The sequence below is a fragment of the Bubalus bubalis genome, chromosome 6 (assembly GCF_019923935.1).
Source record: "Bubalus bubalis isolate 160015118507 breed Murrah chromosome 6, NDDB_SH_1, whole genome shotgun sequence".
Classification (NCBI taxonomy): Eukaryota; Metazoa; Chordata; class Mammalia; order Artiodactyla; family Bovidae; genus Bubalus; species Bubalus bubalis.
In genome coordinates this window covers 98568154-98591684 of record NC_059162.1, presented here as the reverse complement: position 1 = coordinate 98591684, position 23531 = coordinate 98568154, and the positions used below count along the sequence as shown (strand labels likewise).

Here is a 23531-nt window from a genome sequence, read left to right as displayed (position 1 = left end):
CAGTGTTCTTGCCTGGAGAATCCCAGGGACGGTGGAGCCTGGTGGGCTGCCATCTCTGGGGCCTCACAGAGTCGGACACGACTGAAGCGACTTAGCAGCAGCAGCAGCAGATTCTGACATGCAAAGGCCACAGTAGCTTGATGGCAAGATTCTGTCTCCTTGTCTGTCACCTAGGAATTACCTCAGAGGTCCACTGTGGAGTAATAGTCACTGAAAGTCACAAGACCTGGGATCAAGTGCCAGTTTCCGCTAATTAGCAAGTCAGCTTATCTCAGTTTCCCCTTTTGTAAAATGAGGAGTTTGAAAGTAGATAGTCTGGACAGCCCTAAAACAGATCTGTATACCCAGACTTCAATGTTAGATAGTAATCCTGTAATCCTGTGTAGTCACATTCAGGAGGTATATTATTCAGTCACTATGAATAGGTATATATTCTTTGCCATTGTATGCTATATGAATGGGAGCACCAAGGAATTGTACTTAATAAATTCCCACTGAATTTCATATTTACATAGAACTTCAGAGTGGTAACAAAGTATGTATAAAGGCGGGAAAAGGAATAGCTTTTTGAAATGGAACAATTGTGTATGTATGAATTTTTTTAATTAAAAATATTTAAGAAATGGGATGTTGAGCCAACTTTCTTACAATATAGTATAGTATTAGAAAGAATGTAGACTTTGAAATCAGATGTTGGCTCAAATCTCAGTCTGCCATTTATGGCCATATTGCTTAACTTTTCTGATTCTGTGTCTTCATTTGTAAAGTGATGATAATAATGCCAGCTTCACTGGGTTGTTATAAAGATGATGCCATAATGCATCTACTGTGTTCAGCACAGTACATGGCCCTCAGTAAAATGTGTAAAGAGTAACATTATTTTAGAAAAGGTCTATGGTAAAGAGCTCAAAGAGTAATTTAGATTAAAGTAGTTTAAGGAAGCATTGTATTCCCATTGTTTACTATGGCATAAGGAAATGATTACCCACACTAGTCAGTTTACAGATTTTTAAAAACTCAAGGTGGTATTTTAGAGTCTACCAAATATGAAAGGTCTTTCTACTTAGAGAAAATATTTGGAGTTAGCTTAGATTTAAAAATCCTAGAATGGGCAACTAGATTTAGGGAAAAGCTTATAGTATAAAGTATACTATAAAGCTTATAGTATAAATGCTCTTTATATTCAAAATAGGTTACTCGATGCCAAATGGAGCGAATGACCTAATGATTGGGTGTCATAAGCTAAACCTGTATATATACCTTAACTGTCCTCTTATTAACGATGCAAGTGCTTTTACTTTTGGTTACTTTTTAATTATACAAATAGTACACATACGTTATAGAAAAATTAGAAAATACAGATGAGTAAAACAACAGTGTAAAAATCACCAGTAATCTTACCACCCAGAAAAGACCACCATTAATGAATATTTTGGGACATATATTTCCAGAGATTTTTTTTTTTTAGTAGGCTCATACTCTGGAAACCTGCTTTTTACTTATAATATCACAAGCATATTATCATGTTAGTAAATGTACTTTTACCACATAATCTATATGATGATATCATATTCTATAGATTACATACATTAATTAGTTGGTTCTTTGTTTTAGACATTTTGTTTCTGATTTTTCAGAAATCATATTCTGTGTTTTTAAAAAAATAACTTGGAAATATAATTTACATACCACACAACTCATCCACTTAAAGTGTACAATTCAAAGGCTTTGCTATGTTATTATGTTACTAATTTTTTTTAAATTGTGATAAAATATATCAAGGGTTTCCCTGATGGCTCAGATGGTAAAGAATCTGCGTGAAATGCAGAAGACCTGGGTTCAGTCTCTGGGTTGGGAAGATTGGCCTGGAGGAGGGCATGGCAACCCACTCCAGTATCCGTGCCTGGAGAATCCCCATGGACAGTGGAGCCTGGCTGGGCTATAGTCTATGGGTTCGCAAAGAGTCAGACACAACTGAGCGACTAAGCACACACACAAAATATATCATGAAATTTGCTATTTCAACCACTTTAAGTATGTAATTCAGTGGTATAAATTGCATTTATAATGTTGTGCAACCATCACCACGATTTCTAAGACTTTCTCTTCACACCAAAGACTCTACCTTTAGGCAATAATTTCCCATTTCGTCCCTTCCCCCAGCCACTAGTACCTTCTAGTCTAATTTTTCCTCTGAATTTGCCTGTTTTCGGTACATTGTGTAAGTAGAATCATACAGTATTTGTTCCCCCCTGTTTTGTTTTGTTTTTTTCACAGCTTATTTCACTTAACATAATGTTTTTAAGTTTCATCCATTCCTTTTTATGGCTGTATGATGGTTCACTGTATATGTATATTACGTGTTGTTTATCCATTCATCTGTCGTTGGATGAGCACTTGCACCTTTGCACTATTTGGAGTCGTGCTGCAGTGAACACTGACATGCAAGCATCTGTTTCAGTCGTTTGGTTATATAGCTAGGAGTGGAATTGTTGGATCATATAATTCTGTTTAACTTGTTTGAGGAACTGCCAAACTACTTTCCCCAGCAGCTGTGCCATTTTTCCTTCCTACCAATGATGTGTGGTTTCTTTATCTTCACCAACACTTATCATTTTATGTTTGTTTGATTGATTGTCACCACTCTAGTAGGTGTACAGTGGTGTCTTATTGTGGTTTTGACTTGCATTTCCCTAATGCCTTAATGCTGTGAGCATCTTTCATGACTCACATGGCCTTTTTTTTTTTAAATAGCCATTTGAAATGAAATTTCTGCAGTGACCACATAGGGAGAGGAAATTCACATGAATAAATTGCTTGAATCAAGGCATAAGGAAAATAAATAAATAGCCATCCTAATGGGTGTGACTTGGTATCTCATTATGGTTTTGATTTGCATTTCCCTGATGACTGATGATGTTGAGCAACTTTCCCATACTTATTGGCCATTTCCGTATCTTCTTTGCAGAAATGTCTGTTTGGATCATTTGTCCTTTTTCTTCCCTGCAGAATATTGCATTTTAAAAAACTGTCTTTTGTAACTTTTAAAGCTGGGTTGTTTTTATTACTAAATTGTAAAGTTTTTAAAATATATTTTTGGTATAAGTCCCTTATCCAGATATATTATTTGTAAATGTTTTTTTCTATCCTTTGGGTCATATTTTCATTTTCGTGGTAGTGCCCTTGAAAGCACATAAATTTTAACTTTGATGAAGTCTGATATCTTGCACTTTAGAACATACAGTATGCTTTCTATTGCCTATGGAGCAGAGATTAAAGGATTGATAGTGAGGCCAAAACTGTAAAAGAGGTATAATTGGTGAGTGTCTGTATTGTGCCTGAGACTGAGAGTTGAGGGTGGAAGAGAGAGGGGATAGTGTAGGTGGAAAGGAAGAGTGGGAGTAATAGATTTGTCTTACTTCCTTGACTGATTCCAGGGCATAATTGGGTCTAACCTCAGTTGGTAAAGAATCTGCCTGCAATGCCAGAGACCCCTGCATTCAATTCCTGGATTAGGAAGATCCGCTGGAGAAGGGATAGGCTACCCACTCCAGTATTCTTGGGCTTCCCTTGTGGCTCAGCTGCAGAAGAATCCGCCTGCATTGTGGGAGACCTGGGTTCCATCCCTGGGTTGGGAAGATGCTCTGGAGAAGGGAAAGGCAGGCTATGGTTCATGGGCCATAAGAGTCGGACACAACTTAGCGACTAAACCACTACCCACTCCAGTGTTCTGGCCTGAGAATTCCATGGACTGTATAGTCCATGGGGTCTCAAAGAGTCGGGCACAACTGAGCAACTTTCACCAAGTCAGACTAGAGAGGTGGGAGAGGTTGTCCATTTTTCAAAATGATTTCCAGCATTCTTCCTGTTGTGTAGTTACAGCAGGGAAGACAGTTTTCCATAAAAATTACCCATAAACTTATCACTTATTAGGACATTTCCTGCATGTGAGAAAGTCAGATTCTCATCAAGAAACAAGAATCCCTTATATTCTGGTCTACATTATATAAATGGGTATAGTTGTCTGTTTAGTTCAGTTCAGTCGCTCAGTCGTGTCCGACTCTTTGCGACCCCATGAACTGCAGCATGCCAAGCCTCCCTGTCCATCACCAACTCCTGGAGTTTATTCAAACTCATGTCCATCGAGGCGGTGATGCCATCCAGCCATCTCATCCTCTGTCGTCCCCTTCTCCCCCTGCCCCCAATCCCTCTGAGCATCAGAGTCTTTTCTAGTAAGTCAACTCTTCGCATGAGGTGGCCAAAGTACTGGAGTTTCAGCTTTAGCATCACTCCTTCCAAAGAACACCCAGGGCTGATCTCCTTTAGAATGGACTGGTTGGATCTACTTGCAGTCCAAGGGACTCTCAAGAGTCTTCTCGAACACCACAGTTCAAAAGCATCAATTCTTTGGCACTCAGCTTTCTTCACAGTCCAACTCTCACATCCATACATGACCACAGGAAAAACCGTAGCCTTGACTAGACGGACCTTTGTTGGCAAAGTAATGTCTCTGCTTTTTAATATGCTATCTAGGTTGGTCGTAACTGTCCTTCCAAGGAGTAAGAGTCTTTTAATTTGTCTGTAGTCAATGTTAAATCCCAGGCCGGGCTAGAATTTGATAGCTGTACCATCAAAAATATGTATTCGTAGACTGACTGTAATTTTCGATTAAGAAAAATGTAATCATAAAGGTAAATTTTATACCAAAGTTTTTTAAAAAACATGTACTACTTTTTAAAAAATATTGATTTTCTTCACACCTCCTATTAGCACAGGTTGATGAACTAAAAATGAAGATGATTCTTTGTTGTCTAAGCTAGATTAATTTTCTCTTTCTTAAAAAAAAAAAGAAAAAACAGTTGAGAGAGGCTGGCACAGTAAAGTTCTGAAAATGCTCCAAGGGGTCATTTTGGAGACTAGAAGTAGTGTGGTTACATTGTCTGCCATGGCGGTGTCATTTCCAGAACATCCTGCTTATAATTTTGAACTCAAGTGCCTAGTGTATGGCTTCACTGAAATATGTTTCCTTTTAAAATTCTGCTGCTGTGCCTTTTGGATCCTCTCAACTCAGTGTGTCTCTAAATTTCCATCTGTTTCTAGGCTATAAAACTGGACTGTTTTCTGTCTCCTTCTATAACTCTTGACTTCATGCCCATGCAGTGTGTTTCTGTGTTGCTGTATTATACTTTGTTTCTCCTTTGTTTGAGGAATGAATCACTTTCCAGGGAAACTTTTATCCAAACATTTGAATTGATTTTTGCTGCTATTCTCAACAGTGATTTAGTTTTAAATTCTAAATAAGTTTGTGATTGTGCAGGTACTGTTTTTCTTTTTTCATGGAATTGGATAACTTTTTATGTAGAAATATTTATTCCTAATGTTAGGCTATTTATTTTGCTGTTCTCTTAGGATCTGGTATTAATAAAACACTTAAACCATCAGTCTTACTTTGTGATATTTGCCATTTAGAGACATGTAGATAGAATATAACCTTTTTTAAATTAAAAAACTTTAAAGTTTATATGTATACATGTACTTTGAGATTCAAACAATTTGAAAGTACATAAAGTAAAAACTGAAAGTTCTCTAATTAACCTTAGCTTCCTCTCCTTATGTAATCACCTATCAGCATTTTTATGTGTGGCTTTCTGGTCCTTTTTTGATATATTTATACACAGATAAAAATGCATGCACAAATACTGCCTTTTGTTCCATGCCATGCATTTCTTTGCTTAACAGTATATCTTGGATAGCTTTCCATATCAGCACATGTAGATAGCTCTACTCCATTCATAATATATACAATACTCTATTTAACTATTCATGTATTTGTAGGCATTTAGATTTTCTGTTTATAAATGATGCTAACATCAACTGTCATGTACATGTGTCTTTATGCACATGCACAACTGTTTCAGTAGCATAACTCCTAGAAATGGCATCACTGAGCCAAAGGGTATACAGACTTAAATTTTGTTAGACTCTACCGAATTGCCCTCCAAAACTGCTTAGGCAGTTTATACTCCCACAAACTGTCAAGGTGCTGGGTTCTCCCCCACCCCTGGTCCTTGGCATAGCCAGATACATCTTTTTATTTTAACCAATCTGACGTGTGAAAAATGAAATTACTTTGCTTTAATTTGCTTTTTCGTGATTACCGGTAAGGTTGAGCATCTGTTCTCTCCTTTTCTCTGAATTGTTTGTTCTTATCCTTTGCCCACTTTTGTATTGAGCATTTTTCTTTGTTAGTAGGACGTCTTTATATACAGTGTATATTACCCTATCACCTTTATATGGTGAAAATATTTACCCCCAGTTTGTTGCTTGTCATTTGGTTATATCTATGTTGTCTTTCTTTGTTCAGAAGTTTTTATTATTTATATGGTCAAACATGCTGTTTTGATTCTTATTTTGGAGTGTCTTTCTCACAATCTTATTTCCCCCTGGTACTATCCTGTGATTGGGTTTTGTTGTTGTTTTGTTTTGCTTGTATTGGGTTGTTTTAGAACTTTAATTTACCTGAAATTTAGTTTTGCATATGATGTGCAAGAATCTAATTTTTTTTTCAGATGGTAGCCAGTTGCATAGTATCATTTATTAAGTAGTTCATCTTTTCTCTGTTGATCTTTAGATAATAACTATCATTTATTGAATTCCCATTTATACTTAGGTCTGTTTTTGGACTCTGTTGAGTTTCATTGTTATGTTTGTCTATTTTTAAACCAGTATCATACTGTTTTATTTATTTATTTTAAATTCATGTCCATTTAAAATTAAAAAAAATTTTTTCATACTGTTTTAATTACTATAGCTTTATAATATTTTATGTCACCTGGTAGGACAAGTTTACATTTGTGTTTGTTAATATTTTAGAGTTTGGTCATGATCTCACATTTACCTCTTCTGTTAAACTTGAGAATCAACTCATCAAGTTTCATTAAAAAATAAATAATCCCAGTTGAATTTTGATTGAGGTTGCTATCAATTTATAGATTAATTTGTGGAAAATTTATATATTTACTGTATTTAATCTTTCTATCCATTATCTATGCCTTCTTTTTATGATATTGATTTTAAGTGTTTCTAGTTTCTCCATATAATTCTTACATATTAGTATCCCTAAATTTAAGTTTTTAGTACTGTTTAGTACCATGTAGGATTTTTTAAACTGAGGTAAGTTGACTTGAATAGGATCTTTTAAAATGTACATTTTCTAATTAGCCATCGCTAGTTGATTGGAAGGCTATTGACCTGTTTGTTTATAAGAAGAAAGTAAACAAGATAAACACATTGTTATAGGTTCTCCTAAGTTTTTTAGTGTACTTAAATACATCTATGATGCCAGTTTTTGGAGCCTGTGTGTTTGAGGATATTTGCATAGTGAATTGGATTCATGTATCATACTTTCCTTATTCTGTAGTTACTCTTTGACTTTACACCTTTATTGGTATGTAATTTGTAGTTTAGCCACTGGTTATCCTGGAGTTTGCTCCAAGAATAGCCTATACAAATTACTATAACTCTTCCCTGATCTGAGTACTCTCATGGTAGGTCTTGAATCTAGTAGTGTAGACCACATTTTTAGGAGTGTGTTCTTCAGGAGAGGCTTCTGATTTTAACAGCTGACAATGATGTTTGGCTGTGGCTGATTGTGTAGTACAGTATAGGTATGATTTCTGGTAGTATAGATATTATTTCTATTTTAGAAATGAAGAAACTGAGATCTAAGAAAGGTTAAATAAATTTCCTGAATTCTAGGCTCTTAGACCACCTGCAACAATATTTGTGTTGTGCTGATGTAAGTGTGTTGTTTGTAGGCTCTGCAGTGACTTTAAGAATTGATCATTTAGTTACTAAGATAAGTGTTTAAGATTAATAAGACCTCTGTGCCTATCCATTAATGTTGGAAATTTTCAAAATATTACCCCTAATCTCCTGGAACCACTGGAGTTTCTGGGCCTCATCTTCCTTCATCTTCGACTGTTTTCCATCCCTTTTTGATATAGGGACTGTGGATTAATTCCGAATGGCTGAAATGACTTAAAAGAAATAAAAATACTGGAAATGACCAACTAAAATGAAATTTGAATGTGAAAATTCCAATTCACAGTTGCTGTAGGGGCCGTTTGGTATGTAAATCAGATGCTAAAGTCCTCAGTGTTCTGAGAAGCCGCCTGCAAAATGTTAGAGGAATATTGAGGCCTACACAAATGAAAGAACAGTCTGTTTCATAGCTTCTAAATCAACCATTCTTTAAGTTTTATTTATTGTTCTGTTAGATTGGTGCAAAATAATTGTGGTTTTTGCATTTTTGAAGTTTGCTATTTGATATTGAAATACATTCTTAAATGTGGTTATGTTATACATCATTTAAATGCATATTTCTTTGCTAATGACTTATTACTTGTTTAATATTTATTTTAGACTAGGGAAATGATGTTAAACAAAAAGCAAATTTGAATGATTTTCTTATTTGAGTTCAAAATGGGTCGTAAAGCAGCGAAGACAACTCACAACATCAACAACGCATTTGGCGCAGGAACTGATAACGAACATATAGTACAGTGGTGGTTCAAGAAGTTTTACAAAGAGACGAGAGCCTTGAAGATGAGAAGCACAGTGGCTGGCCGTCAAAAGTTGACAGCGACCAATTGAGAGCCATCATTGAAGCTGATCCTCTTAAAACTACGCAAGAAATTACTGAAGAACTCAACGTCGACCATTCTACAGTCATTTGGTATTTGAAACAGATTGGAAAGGTGAAAAAACTTGGTAAGTGGGTGCCTCATGAGCTGACTGCAAGTCAAAAAAATCGTCATTTTGAAGTGTTCTTTGAAGTCTTCTTTTACTCTGTGCAGCAACAATGAACCATTTCTCAATCGGGTTGTGCTGTGCAATGAAAAGTGGATTTTATACAACAACCAGCAATGACCAGCTCAGTGGTTGGACTGGCAAGCAGCTCCAAAGCACTTCTCACAGCCAAACTTGCACCAAAAAAAGGTCATAGTCACTGTTTGATGGTCTGCTGCCTGACTGATCTACTACAGGTTTCTGAATCCTGGCAAAGCCATTATACATGAGAAGTAAGCTCAGCAAATCGATGAGATGCACCGAAAACTGCAGTGCCTGCAGCTGGCATTAGTCAACAGATAGGGCCCAGTTCTTCTCCACAACAGTGCCTGAGTGCACGTCGCACAGCCAACGCTTCAGAAGTTGAACGAATTGGGCTACGAAGTTTTGCGTCATCCACCGTATTCCCCTGACCTCTTGCCAACTGACTACTGCTACATCAAGCATTTCAACAACTTTTTGCAGGGAAAATGCTTCCACAACCAGCAGGAGACAGAAAATGCTTTCCAAGAGTTCTTCGAATCCCTAAGCATGGATTTTTATGCTACAGGAATAAACTTATTTCTCATTGGCAAGATTGTGTTGATTGTAATGGTTCCTATTTTGATTAATAAAGATATTTAAGCCTAGTTATAATGATTTAAAAGTCACAGTTCAAAGCCGCAATTACATTTGCACCAACCTACTAACCTTCTTATCATTCCCCAAGCAGACAGTGCTGGTAGAGACTGAATTCCTTGAGGAAAGTTAATGCAAATATGAAAAATTGACTTTATTAATTAATAGTAGAGTTCAACTCACTTTAAATATGTAAATCACTATTACATCCTTTGTGAGTATAACCTAAATATCTCCCCAAATTAGCGTTTTTGCCTGGCACTTTGTAGAGACTCAGTAAATACTTGTGGATTTAAAATAAGTTCCACGTATTGCCTGAATTAAGGTTTTCTTACATGAGTAGCAAACATTGAGGAAAATGAAATAGTGCTTTAATTGTCTACAGTTGAATGGGTTATATCCCTCCTCTTTTCTCTTTTGCAGGATGTAAGCTTTTAAAATATCACTCTTTAATTAGAGAAAGAAATATGCTTCATGTTAATTTGGAGTCTGTCTGCTAAAGATTTTGCCTAAGAAAAGATTTAGCTTGGTTTATAACTTTCATAGTTTGTAGTTAATGTGCCGATTTGTAATTAAATAGGCATGGTCAAATGTGATGTACATATTTGGAAATACAGTGAGGGCGAACTAAAAATGAGATTGGAAATCCACTGGCAATTTGAATCAGATATTCTTTTTAGCCTTTCTCCCACTGGGTAGTCGCTCTGTCTTCTTTCCTTCCTTTCATCCCTCCTTCCTTTTCTACCCCCTCCCTTTCTCTCTCTCTATCCATGCCTCTTTCTCTCTTTCCTAACCACCATATAATGGTGATGATAAGAAAAATCCTTTTTTTAACCCTCTCTGGGTAAAACTGGAAGGAGCCCTGAACAGTTGACCAGTTTTAAGCATCTGGGCACTGTACAGCAGTTCTTACAGTCAAAAGTAAGTTCTCCAAGACTGGCAGATAAAGTTACTGAAAACTGCTAGTCATACATTTCAGTAATTGGAAGAAGTTCTATTGGAAAAGCCTTTGAAGTAAATGACAGCCTTACATGAAATGTTGCTGGGATGCCCTAAGCTCTAAAGCTATTGTTTGCAACAAGTGCCAAACCGATGAGTCTGAATGGCCCCAGGTAGCATTTCTAGGCATTATGCTGAAGGTGCATTGTTGACAGTACAGAATCAGAACTAGATTTTTGAAGTTCATGAATCTTACAGGGAGTGCAAAGTAAACTTAGATGCTTCATTTACATGTGTCAGCTGTTTAAAGGACACCAACAGTTTTAACTCACTTGGTTGCTTTAAAAATACATCTGTATCTGCTATCTCTGCTGCGTTCCTTCTACTTTCTAATTGCCATACTCACAAGAGGAATTGCCTGGCATCTGGATTTCTTCCTGCCCCCAAGGACTTGCCATTTATGCATCATTTGTACCTTGAACTTGTTTTTTTTTTCCTTTGGTTTTGGTCTTGATTGTTTTTCTTGTCATTTTTATTCACGTAGAATGACATTACCTGAATTTAGAAAGACGGAAAGAGAAGTTATTGAGATAATTTGAAATTTGATACTATAAAGTTGTCAACATTTGTCTAGTTGTAGTAACATAGGGTGCTATTCTGTACTTGTTGAGAAGTAGTGCTTTTTTCCTCTCTCCTAATCTTAGTGCCTGATTTGTAGAAGTCATTGAGTTGTTTCTCAACATCTTAAAGAAGAAAATGAAAGTAAAAATTTTAATGATTACTCTAATTAATGAATTGTTTGTACATTTGTCACTAGAAAACTACTATTTTTAGCTGAACGGTAGCCTGTAATTGCAGTTATTATAGTTTATAGTATTTATAACCTGCTGTGGTTTGAATGTTGCTTTTAAGGCTATAATTAGTAACCTACTAGATTTTAATTACTAGGAAATTTCAGAGAATGTGAAAACGTTTTGATTAAACCTGAGAAACAGCCATTCTTGCTTTCCTTAAAATTGGCATCAGTGACTACTTAATGACAGCAGAATGCTTTGAAAACATGCTGTTTAAAGTCTACCTATTATTAGATACCATAATAACTAGTGTGTAAGTGATAGTTCCTTTTTTGTTGTAGAAACTCTGTGGTAAGAGGAAAGCTTCAGCAAAATCCTTAAGGAAAATATAGTATAAAAAAGTAACTGGTAGATAGAATAGTTTTTATAAATGAATGTAGATGAGAAATAGAAAGATATATATACAGATTTGACATGATTATATTTATTTAAATTCCTTGTCTCCTTGAACTTTGCAAATAAGGTTCTTTTTTATGTAATTAAAAAAAAACATTATTTGTACACTTCTACAATTTACAGCTAGTCTCTCTTTTTAAAAAGTGACATGCCAAAACCCATTGTAATGTAATATAAGCTTGCAAATTTGAGCTCTTCAGTGTCAGGAAACAAAAAGTGTGTATACTAATTTCTAAATTACTAGCTGGGTTTCCGAATGTATGTGTTGTTCCTCCATCCAAAGCAGTCTGTACAGAGCGGTCTGTATCGTTGGCGTTTCACTGAGTGTTTGCCATCGGGTAGTACTGTTTGTCTCTGCATTTATTCAATATAACCATATGCTATCATCTCTAGACCAGATGAAAGCATCCGGCAAGCATAGACTTCCAAGTAGGAGCCAAAGTAAGCAGTTGGAAATGAAGCTGCTATAAAATTTTGTGGACAGTAGTTGCAAAATGCTTTCTGAAATTTGTACATAGTAAATGGCAAAGTAGGTCACATCTCATTTTTCTCAGTAGTCTTTTCCATACTCGTTTTTCAAAAGTATACTTGGTATAGCTTATACTTGGTGATAAAAAATCGGCATTTTAAAATGGTGTGGTGTGAAGATAATTTTAAAATAACAGTTTAAATAATTAGGTACTTTTGTATTTCCATTTTCTGTAAATGATGGGAGTGTTTTTAAAAGCCTGTTACAACAACTGAATACACTTTGGATCATTTCTTCTAATGCAACGAGCTATATGCCTAAGAGAGACATGAGCAATGCTGTGGTTTTATTTACTCTCATCAAACTTTATATCCAATTTTAGTCAGCAAATAAACTATTTAGAATTTGTTTTCCTTTGCTGACTACCTTATTGTTAGCTTACTTTTAGTAAACAAGAGCAAGTTTAGCCGGCAATTTTTGGAAATGGAAAAGGGGTAAAGAATGTGTGGCTTCTGCAGTCCAAAAAAAGAGAAAAACACAGAGAGAAAATTCACTATAGCATGAATAATTGAGAGAGTTATTTTTTTTGTAAAATATATGATTGAAACATTCTACTTTGGAAGGAGAATGGTGGGAGTGTGACCTGTCTCAAATCTTAACACTGAAATTAAAGATAAAATTTATCAAATGTTTACTGTACATTTAATATGGATGAGATAAAAACTCATTTAGGGAGTTTTAAGAGTTTGGGATGTGATGATTGTTGTAACTGAACATTGAATATAGATCTCAATATCCTGATATTTGAGAGTAAAAATAGATTTTAAAAATAGATTTTATAGCTCTTTTGATTTAATAAAAGGAAACATGCAAGTTCATGTGGGGGAAGAAGCTTTTCAGTAATTGTCTCTCAGGTCTGTATTGGTTTCACTTTCTAGCCATGCAGAAGTGGCAGAATAACACTATATCGTTTTATGTAATAGTGAACTATTAACCTATACCCTGACCTAATACATCATTTGTAAACCTCAGTAATACAGTCATCACAGTCATACTAGCCATACTGCTACTGTACTACTGACCCTCTGCCATGTATTCATATCTGTTATCTGGCGTAAGTCCTTTGATTGGTCTTTCTAGCTGAACCTCTAAAGTGAATACATATACATCACACAAACATATATATAATAATATAAGATGGTGTGTATATACAGTACAAAAATGTTTCCAGATTATTTAAGTATCTTCATGATGGCAAGGAGATAATTGTTGGCTTTTATCTCCTACTATATATCAGGCTCTTTGGTAGGCATTTTACATACATTATCTTATTTAATCATCACTACTAAATGGTAAAATAGGTATCTGTATTCCCATTTTACAGATGAGACCTCTCTAGTCACATCTAGAGAGGTAGGAAATGGCCTTTGAGAATGATAAGGAAAACACTGATCTAGATGGAGAGACAGTGATATTCTAAGACACTATTTAATTGTGTGTCCACTCTCCAGAGTGGTCAGGAAAGCTAATTTTGTGGAGGGGGTAGGACTTGTACTGTTTACTGAGAAAGGGAACAAAGCAGAAGAATGGGGTTTGTGTAAGTGCTGACAAGTTCAATTTAGATGTGTTGAATTTAAGGAAGGAAAGGAAAGATTTTACAGAAGGTGGGTACAGCCAACTGTGGTAAGATTTGGGCGGCGGGTGGGGGGAGGGGTTTGCCTTGAATTATATAGATTTTTTTAGGCCTTTCTTTGAATATTCTTGATTACATTTAAACTTTGTATTTGTGAAGGTATATAATGAGCTATTAATCCTTGAATAGTTATATAAATTTTGGGATGATTGCATGATTTTGAACATTATAGCTACCATGCCCTATGTAGGTTAAGGATATTTTTTAAGCAAATGGGATTGTATGAAATCTCTCTAAAATTTTTCCTTATTATTTATTTTATTATATAAGCAAAGCTTGTTTGTTGTAGAAAAATTAAAATATAGAAATTTCCATGAAGGGAAAAAAGCAATAGTCCTATCACTGGGTTGAATGTATTTTTATTTTTTTCTATGTGTTTTTTCTTTCAGAAATATGGCTACACACACCTTTCTGCAGGAGAACTTCTCCGTGATGAAAGGAAAAACCCAGATTCACAGTATGGTGAACTCATTGAAAAGTACATTAAAGATGGAAAGATTGTGCCAGTTGAGATAACCATCAGTTTGTTAAGGAGGGTAAGGAGTGTGAATGCCAACCAGTTTAAACCAACAAGAAAATGAGAAATTAAATCTTCCCTTTCTTTGAGTAATGGAAAAATTAGAGTATTGAATTTCTCGCTTGTGGAGGGTGGTCATGGTATTCGAGAATTGGCAGAACTGGAAATTCCACTTTCACCTGGGAAGCAGTTGGGACAGTAGGAAGCATTCTCTGCCTTGGTCTAGGATCAGCTACAACTCAACATTCATATGTGTGCACTTGACCCTTCCCAGTGTGCAGACAGTCCATCCTCCTGTTTCTGTTTCTTCTTCCTTTTCTCCTCCTCTTCTCCCCCTCCTCCTTTCTCTTTTCTGTTTCCTTCCTTCCTTTCTTCCTTCCCCCTGTCCCTCCCTCCCGTGACCCTCCCATTGTTGCCATTCTCTCAGTCATGATGTTTCCTTTTCTGGTATATTCATCCCCATCTTTAGTGCTAAATGCTGAGACTAACAGCTATCAGACTAAAATAGGTCCCATCTGAAAACCAGATACCTTGGGTCTACATGACTCTCCACTAAAGATTCTCAAGATTATAGTCATTAATAGGTATTTTCACGTACAAGAAATGTGAAGGAGAAATGGATAAGTGGGAACAGCAAGAAATAGTTGAAAGTTGATGGAAAAGAGATGTATGAGCTTCTGACTGGAACCAGAGAAACTTGAAGAGTGGCTCATTCACACACATTCTTACCTCTTGTCTCAGAGATTAGAGTAACCTGCTACCATTCAGAGTAACAAAATCCTCTCTCCTTATTCTCTGAATATAATGCCCTTTCTCCACTTTTATGCCTAGTTGTGAAAGAGTAATCTATATTTTTTACTTTTTCCGTTTCTGCTCTTCAGCTCTTGGCACCAAGATTCTATTTCCCTTTTCACCTAAACTATTCTGATGTTACCAGTGATCTTCTCTTATCAAATCTAGGGGATATTTTCAGTCATTTTTCTTTTAACTTACTGTCTTTTTGAAACTTGTTCCTCCTTGTTCTCTGTGACACAATGTCTCTTGATTCTCTTCCTCCTTCAGTGACTGCTATTTCTTAAGTCTCCTTTAATAAGTCTTCTGGAAACCATGATGCTTCTCAGGTTTCATCCTTGGTTTGCGTCTTATTTTATACATTTCTTGCTGGATGGTGTTATCCATGCCCAAGGTTTTCACTGTGCTAATGATGCCAAAATCTGTAACTCTAGCACAAATCTTTTTTTTCTGAACCAGACCTATGTTTCTAACTATTAGGCATCCATCTGAGTGTCTCAACAAGTGTCTCAAAATCATCATGCCAAAGGCTGACTGTATCATCTAAAATGTGATCACCCTTTATTTCGTATCCTGGTTAATGGTTCTGCCATCTACCCAGCTGCCCAGGCCAGCAATCTGGGATCCATCCTTTATTTCTACCTTTTCCTCACTTTCCCAAATCTGTTCAGTGAGTAGATCCTTTCAATTATCTTTCTCTTTACCCTCTTCTATTTAGCATTTTTTCTTTATGGCTACTATCATCTTAATTCAGATCTTCTCTTTTTCTTACTTGGACCATCACTAGAGCCTTATCATTAGTCTTTGGCCTTTGATCCATCTTTGTCCCTTTATTCATCCTTTATGGTGTGGTCAGAGTTGTTTTTTTTTTTTTTAAGGTGATGGGAACATGTTCTCCTACTGCTTAAAATCTCTCAGTGGTCCTGTATTGTTTGCAGAATAAAAACCAAATGCTTAGTGTGGTACAAGTTTTTCATTAATTTTGGCCCTACCCACTTTCTAGTCTAGCTTGCTTCTTGGAAGGAAGGCTATGACAAATCTAGACACCGTATTAAAAAGCAAAGACATCACTTTGCCAACACAGGTCCATATAGTCAAAGCTATGGTTTTTCCAGTAATCATATATGGATGTGAGAGTTGGACCATAAGGAAGGCTGAACACGAAAGAATTGATGCTTTCAAATTGTGGTGCTGGAGAAGACTCTTTAAGAGTCCCTTGGACTGCAAGGAGATCAAACCAGTCAATCCTAAGGGAAATCAACTCTGAATACTCATTGTAAGAACTGATGCTGAAGCTGAAACTCCAATAGTTTGGCCACATGATGCGAACAGTCAACTCGTTGGAAAAGACCCTGATGCTGGAAAAGATTGAAGGCAAAAGGAGAAGAGGACAGCAGAGGAAGAGATGGTTGGATGGCATCACCAGTTCAGTGGACATGAACTTGGGAAAACTTGAAATGGTGAGGGAGAGGGAGGCCTGGTGTGCTACAGGCCGTGGGGTCTCATGGAGTCGACATGATTTAGTGACTGAAAAAACAACTTTCTAGTCATATCTCCTGCCACTCTCTACATGCATCCTAAGGTTCACCTCTACCAGCTTATTTCAGATTCATCAAAGCTGTTATGCTTCCTCATTTCTGAGCCTTTAACATCCAGTTGACACATTCTGGAGTACCTTGATCCCTGCCTGCCTGCCATTTTATTATTCAGAATTCAGCTTCACTGCCATCACTTCAGTAAAACTCTTTCTGGTGGTCTCACAGGTAGTTTGTGCCGGCTTTTGGGTTTTATCACAGCATCCTTGCATACCTCAGTATAGAACTTAGCACACTGACTTACACATATTTGTTAACCACTGGACTATAAGCCTTCCAGAGGCCATGACCTTGCTCTTCATGTTCCGTGATGGTTAGACCTTGAATGAGTGTATGTTGAGTGAGTAGAGTATCAGTGTGCCTCTTCAGATATCTTCTACTACCATAATTGGGATAGAAATGCTATAGCAGGGACACAAAAGCATTCTGTGAAAGTTTTGTGAATATTGGAGATGCTAGATACTAGGATAAAGCCAACCCCCAGATAAAGGAATTTACGTCCCGACAGCCATTGTTCTTCTTGAGGAACCAGGATTGTTTGAGCACTGAGGGAACTGGTTGTTGGTTTGCTTTAGAATAGAGACTCCTCTGGAGTTTGCCAAAGTCATACATCTGTGCTTATCCCATGGTGGTTGATAGTGAAAGAATTAGAGATTCAAGATCTGTATCTCCCATTCACAGATTTCCACATTCTACCTGAATTCAGACTTTGGAAGAGGATGGTGAAATAATTCTTGCTATCTTTCTGAATGTATTGTTTCTCTTGCTACCTGTGTTTTGGGATAGCCAGTGGCATTTAGGTTTATTTATTTATTTTTTAATATTTATTTATTTTACTGCACCAGGTCTTAGTTGCAGCATGTGGGATCTAGTTCCCTGACCAGGGATCAAACCAGGGCCCCCTGCATTGGGAGCTCGGAGTCCTTAGCCCCTGGACCACCAGGGAAGTCTGGCATTTAGGTTTAAATTGGCTTCAGTTATGAAAAAAAAAGTATTTACTCCTACACTAATAATTAATGCTAACAGTCTATATGTCCAGAGTTTTTTGCAGTTGTACTTGAATTACTGCAGAGAATCTGAGTACCTATAGAAGCAGTGTACTTCCTACCATAGCTAAATGACTTGGGAAGAGGAAAAGGAAAGTATGATATGGGTCTCTAGTAGCTGGAGCAAGAATATTGATTAATGCTTATTTTTCTTTTCTTGCTGTTAATAATTTCATGAAAATAATATATGCTTACTATAGAAAATTTTTAAACTATAGAAAAAAAATTGTGTGTGTATGTGTATAAAATGGGAGAGGGATACATACCCATAACTCTTGTTGGCTGGAGGCAAACATGTTATTTCCTTTACATTTTTTTTTCCTGTGTACTCTCCACATTTACGATTTAAAGAATAATAATAAAACATACTCTGCTTAAGAAATTGCATTTTGTTAATGTAGCATTGAATTCAAATCTTCCTTTTTTTTTAGGAAATGGATCAGACAATGGCAGCCAATGCTCAGAAGAATAAATTCTTGATTGATGGGTTTCCAAGAAATCAGGACAATCTTCAAGGCTGGAATAAGACCATGGATGGGAAAGCTGATGTATCTTTTGTTTTGTTTTTTGACTGTAATAATGAGGTAATGAAAATCTTCATCTGCCAACATGGGCATTTAAACAGCTGATGGTCAACTATTAGAGAAAAAGAAAGTGATTTATTTTACTTACATTTACATTTTATATTGGCAACAGTATTTTTTGAACTGGTAAGTTGGATGGACAGAACAGCATTGTCTTACTGTTGAATTATTGAAAGCTGTTTGGCATCAGCACCTTGTGGGCCTAAAATTTGCCTTATTTTCAAAATAACAAGAGCTTGTTTTGTTTTGAATTAAGAATTGACTCATAATAATATTAGGTAATGAAGCTGCACTGTTACTTCTTGAGTAGACACTATTATCAGAGAGTATCTTGTCTTAGAGTATTGCTTAGTGGAAAAGAAACACATTTTGGGGAAGTTGGGAAATCTTTCTTTTTTAAAGAAACATCTAAGATAGCCTGATTTATCTTTTAAGAGTGAAATGATATTGAAAAAAGCAGGAAAGAAGAATTTCTTTCTGGCACTTCTAATAACATACTCAGACATACTTTTGAATAGCTGAATGAATTTCTTGGAATCCTTTTTTAGGGGGGGAATCATTTAATTAAAAGACCTGACTCTGTTTGACAGCTGTAATATAAACTTTATTAAATCAATGCCAACAGCCTGAAAGAATAAGAATCAGCAGTAGTGCCTTGAAGGAAGTTGACTATTCTTAGGTTGAATTGCAAATGCGCTTGTGGTGGAGAGACTTGCTGCAGCTTTTGAGTTGTTTTAAAACGTAACTCTCTTCTTCCAACCCCCAAAAATATGTTTTCACTTACTCTTCAAAGTTACTTTTAGAATGTTACCACAGCTTTATAACTAAGGAATGTTTATTCACGATTAACAAGGGATACTTTATTCAAATGCAAATATGTTGACTCAAGTATTTAGATATTTATGGAATTATTGAAAATAAGCAAAAATGGAACAAAGTTTGAGGCATGTAATTCATACCTAATAAGTTAATAATATATCCTAGATGGAACCATACACATAGAGATCATCTTTTTATTGCGGTTTGAAAAAAAAAGTACACAGGAAAAACTGAGTCATGAATGAATTCTTATTATGCTCTGTACTTATTTAACCTAGTTTATATAAATTGAACCACATGTTTCAACTTTGCATGTTGATTAATGAATTAGACACATTGGGTTTAAAGCAGGGTTTTGTTGGTAATCTCTTCAAACTTTCTTCTCTTTTCAGGTTTAAAAGATTGCCAAAAGACTGCCAAATTAATATCTTTTAAAAAATAACTTTTATATATTTATGTTTTTAGATCTGTATTGAACGATGTCTTGAGAGGGGAAAGAGTAGTGGTAGAAGTGATGACAACAGAGAGAGCTTGGAAAAGAGGTACTTTGCAGTTTTTACCCATACCCACTGTGCCTCAGTTTGAAACTTGAGTAACAGATTCAACACTTAACGCATTTTGGTCCAGAAAAAGAAAATGTCACGCTTAAATATAGAATGGCTTGTCTAAAAAGATGATAAGGGAGGGTGTCATTTGGGTTTTATTCTGTGTTGTCCCTTGATCTATAACCAGGGAGAGAAGTATACTTAGGACCTTGCAATATTTGCTTCTTTTGCAGAATTCAAACCTATCTTCAGTCAACAAAGCCAATTATTGACTTGTATGAAGAAATGGGGAAAGTCAGGAAAATAGATGCTTCTAAATCTGTTGATGAAGTGAGTACCCCTAGCCTGCCTAAAAGTAAAGTAAAATGTGATTTTGGGAGGGGAGGGAAGCAGTATGCAGGAGAAAAAGAAATACAGTGTTATGACAGATTATTTTGCTTTTCAGAACACTGGAGACTGAAGGAAATGCTAAGCTTTTTCTTTTTTTTCTAATTGAAATATGTATGTTTTATTGATCCACAATATTGTGTTAGTTTCAGGTATATTTTTGAATAGATTCTAAAGTTGGTTTTACAATTTCAGACTTGTTCTTTGTAAGAAGTAGGTGGTTTATTATTTCTAACCTCTTTTTTTGAGCACTGGAAAATTGGCATCTTCAGAGCTGTGATTTGGACCATGATCATTTTTGAAAAATCTGTAACATGAAATCATCTAGCTGAATCGCCCCAACTGTTTTCACCACTTCCATCCTAGAGTATGTAGCTCCAGAGGTGCAGGGTTTCCACAACTCAACGTTTGTCTCTTCCTTCATGAATCAGTGGTCTCTGAACTGTGGTTTGCAAGCCCTCAGTGTTCAGTCACTATTTCTAGTTTCTCTTAAGTCCTAGTGTCTCTGATTCCCTGAATCATCTTCCTCTGGACTTTTTTTTTTTTTTTTAATTTGCTTATTTTAACTGTGTTGGGTCTTAGTTACTGTGCACAGGATCTTTCACTGGGCATGCAGCGTCTCTGGTTGTGGTGCACGGCCTCTCTAGATGGAGCTCACGGGCTCAGTAGCTGCAGTGCACGGCTTAGTTGCCCCGTGGCATGTGGGATCTTAGTTCCCCAACCAGGGATCAAACTTGTGTCACCTACGTTGAAAGGTGGATTCTTAAACCCTGGACCACCAGGGAAGTCCCTGGACCTTTTTTTTTCTTTACATCATATAGTCATTTCTGACTTATTATCCGTGTTCGCTTCCTATAGAGGTGAGGTAATAAAAGCAGAGATATTACTTTGCCAACAAAGGTCCGTCTAGTCAAGGCTATGGTTTTTCCACGGGTCATGTATGGATGTGAGGGTTGGACTGTGAAGAAAGCTGAGCGCCAAAGAATTTATGCTTTTGAACTATGGTGTTGGAGAAGACTCTTGAGAGTCACTTGGACTGCAAGGAGATCCAACCAGTCCATGCTAAAGGAGATCAGTCCTCGGTGTTCATTGGAAGGACTGATGCTGAAGCTGAAACTCCAATACTTTTGCTACCTTATGTGAAGAGTTGACTCATTGGAAAAGACCCTGATGCTGGGAGGGATTGGGGGCAGGAGGAGAAGGGGACGACAGAGGATGAGATGGTTGGATGGCATCACCGCCTCGATGTACATGAGTTTGAGTGAACTCTGGGAGTTGGTGATGGACAGGGAGGCCTGGCATGCTGTGATTCATGGGGTCGCAAAGAGTCAGACACGACTGAGCGACTGAACTGAACTGAATACATTAGAAGACATAGTGTTTTAGAATCAGAACTAGGAAGATAAGCCACTTTACTTTCTATCATGTTATTGGTAGCCTGTTAAGAAGTTTGTTTTGTCCTAAAAGCACTAATAAAATTGAAACATCATGTTCATAATTTTATATGTATTGTTTATGATATTGTACTACTGTCTAAAGTAAAGCAGATGAAACTAAGAAATTATCTGTTTTTTAATGATCCATTTTGAAACTTAATATAAAATTTACTGTTTTAACAGAAACTTAGCCATACGATGTTTTAACAATATCTGCTTTTTTAAATTATTATCTTTTTGCCATTTTAGGTTTTTGATGAAGTTGTGAAGATTTTTGACAAAGAAGGCTAACTCTGAACCTGAAAGCATCCTTGAAATCATGCTTGAATATTGCTTTGATAGCTGCTGTCACAACCCCCTTTTAAGGCAATTTTAATGTTTCATAATTATATCTCGATTAATGGCTGGAAAGTATGTAGTAAGACAAATTAAATTTTTTATCTTCAATTTAAAAAGATTTTTTTTTTTTTTGGTCACGGGAGTAGACAGTAAATTTGAGTCTAACTTCATCTTAGCTATGGTGCTCACAAAACAAAGAAGGGTATTAAGTAGTTCTTTGTTTTTATTCAGAAAGAATATCCCTTATATAGTTTGTGCCTTTTGTGAGCAAAACTTTTTAGTATGTGTGAATATCCCTGTAGTAATTGCAATATGTTTGAATTAGGGATTCCCCATGTCTTCTTTCCCTTGCAGGTTTTAAATTTCCAACCTGCGTAAGTGAATTTGTGGACCAAATTCCAAAGGAACTTTTTGTGTAGTCAGTTCTTGCACAATGTGTTTGGTAAACATACTCATAAAATTAAGTCTTAGAAGTGTTTTAGTATTTATCAAATAACTGACCGTTTCCTATAGAAAGGTAAGAAAATTTAGACTTTGTTTTACTACAGCTTGTACAAAGTTGTGTGACAGGGCATAGTCTTTGCTTCCAGGATTGAGATAGGGGCACTAGGGGTTCAAAGCCTGGTGGAATTGTCAGCTTTATTCTGATATAAATTTGAGGGTATTGGTCAGGGATCACATCTAACAACATGTGTTCCTTTTGCTCTATTATATAATGTTATTAATGATTAAACTGATCTTAACAAAATTCATAGCAGTGGAACCTTGAAATGCATGTACTTAGATTTATAAAAGTGATTCGGTTAGTGTTTTAGTAATACTTCAAAATGTTTTTGTTTATTTTCTAGATTAAGTATAAGGTTTAGTACAAAGCAGAAGAAATTTAATGGTTAAATTTTCCATTTGTATTTTATTGTCTTGAATACTTTTTTTCATAGTTGTTTAAGAAGATTTAAAAATCATTGCACTTTGGCCAGAAAAATAATAAATTTATCTTATAAATGTTTGATTCCCTTCCTGGCTACTTTTATTCAGTAAATTCTTTTTTTTTTTTTTTTTGGCATCATGTTGAAGAAAAAGGTAGAGAATTTTTAAAGAGCTATACAATCCAAAGGAATTTTCTCTTAAGTTTATTCTTCCTTTAAAAATCTCTGAAAATTTTGTTTTCTCCTTATCTTTTTCTGCCATCACTAATGCAGAGTGGTATCCAAAGTTCTTAATATGAAATTTATTAAAATATTTCTCATTTTCAGCACTTACACTATTTGGTATATGGGGTTAAACTGGGCAAGGAATGTAGACTCTGTGTAATTAGATTTTATATTTAAAGTCATTGGGAATAGTGAGGACAGTTTATGAATGTTCTTATATTGTAATAGGTTTATTATTTCTATTATGAAATTTATTAATGATGAGTTTGCAACATACCACAGAAAACAAAGTATCCATAAGTACTGTAACATATTGACCACTAAAATCTGTGTTAAGATTACCTTGGTTTCTTGGAAGAGATTGTTAAGAATTCTTATCTAGTGATTCAGTCTAGCCAATACTGAGGATTTTATTGGTAGTTCAAACATCTGTAGTCTGAAGCAAGAGTAAAGACTTAAGATTTTTGAGACCATTCCTACTCACATAAGTGAAGAAATCCC

At 35.9% G+C, this 23531-nt stretch overlaps 1 protein-coding gene across 1 annotated transcript in view; it reads left to right on the top strand.

The window, feature by feature from the left end:
* CMPK1 (cytidine/uridine monophosphate kinase 1) overlaps positions 1-22886 on the top strand; it is a 36400-nt gene extending 13514 nt beyond the window's left edge. Inside the window, exons 2-6 of the mRNA XM_006051659.3 lie at positions 14209-14355; positions 18201-18353; positions 19638-19714; positions 19951-20047; positions 21790-22886. Coding sequence (XP_006051721.1) covers positions 14209-14355; positions 18201-18353; positions 19638-19714; positions 19951-20047; positions 21790-21831 — 516 coding nt within the window. The 3' untranslated portion in view covers positions 21832-22886. The remainder of the gene's footprint in view (positions 1-14208; positions 14356-18200; positions 18354-19637; positions 19715-19950; positions 20048-21789) is intronic.
* The last annotated feature ends 645 nt before the right edge of the window (positions 22887-23531 follow it).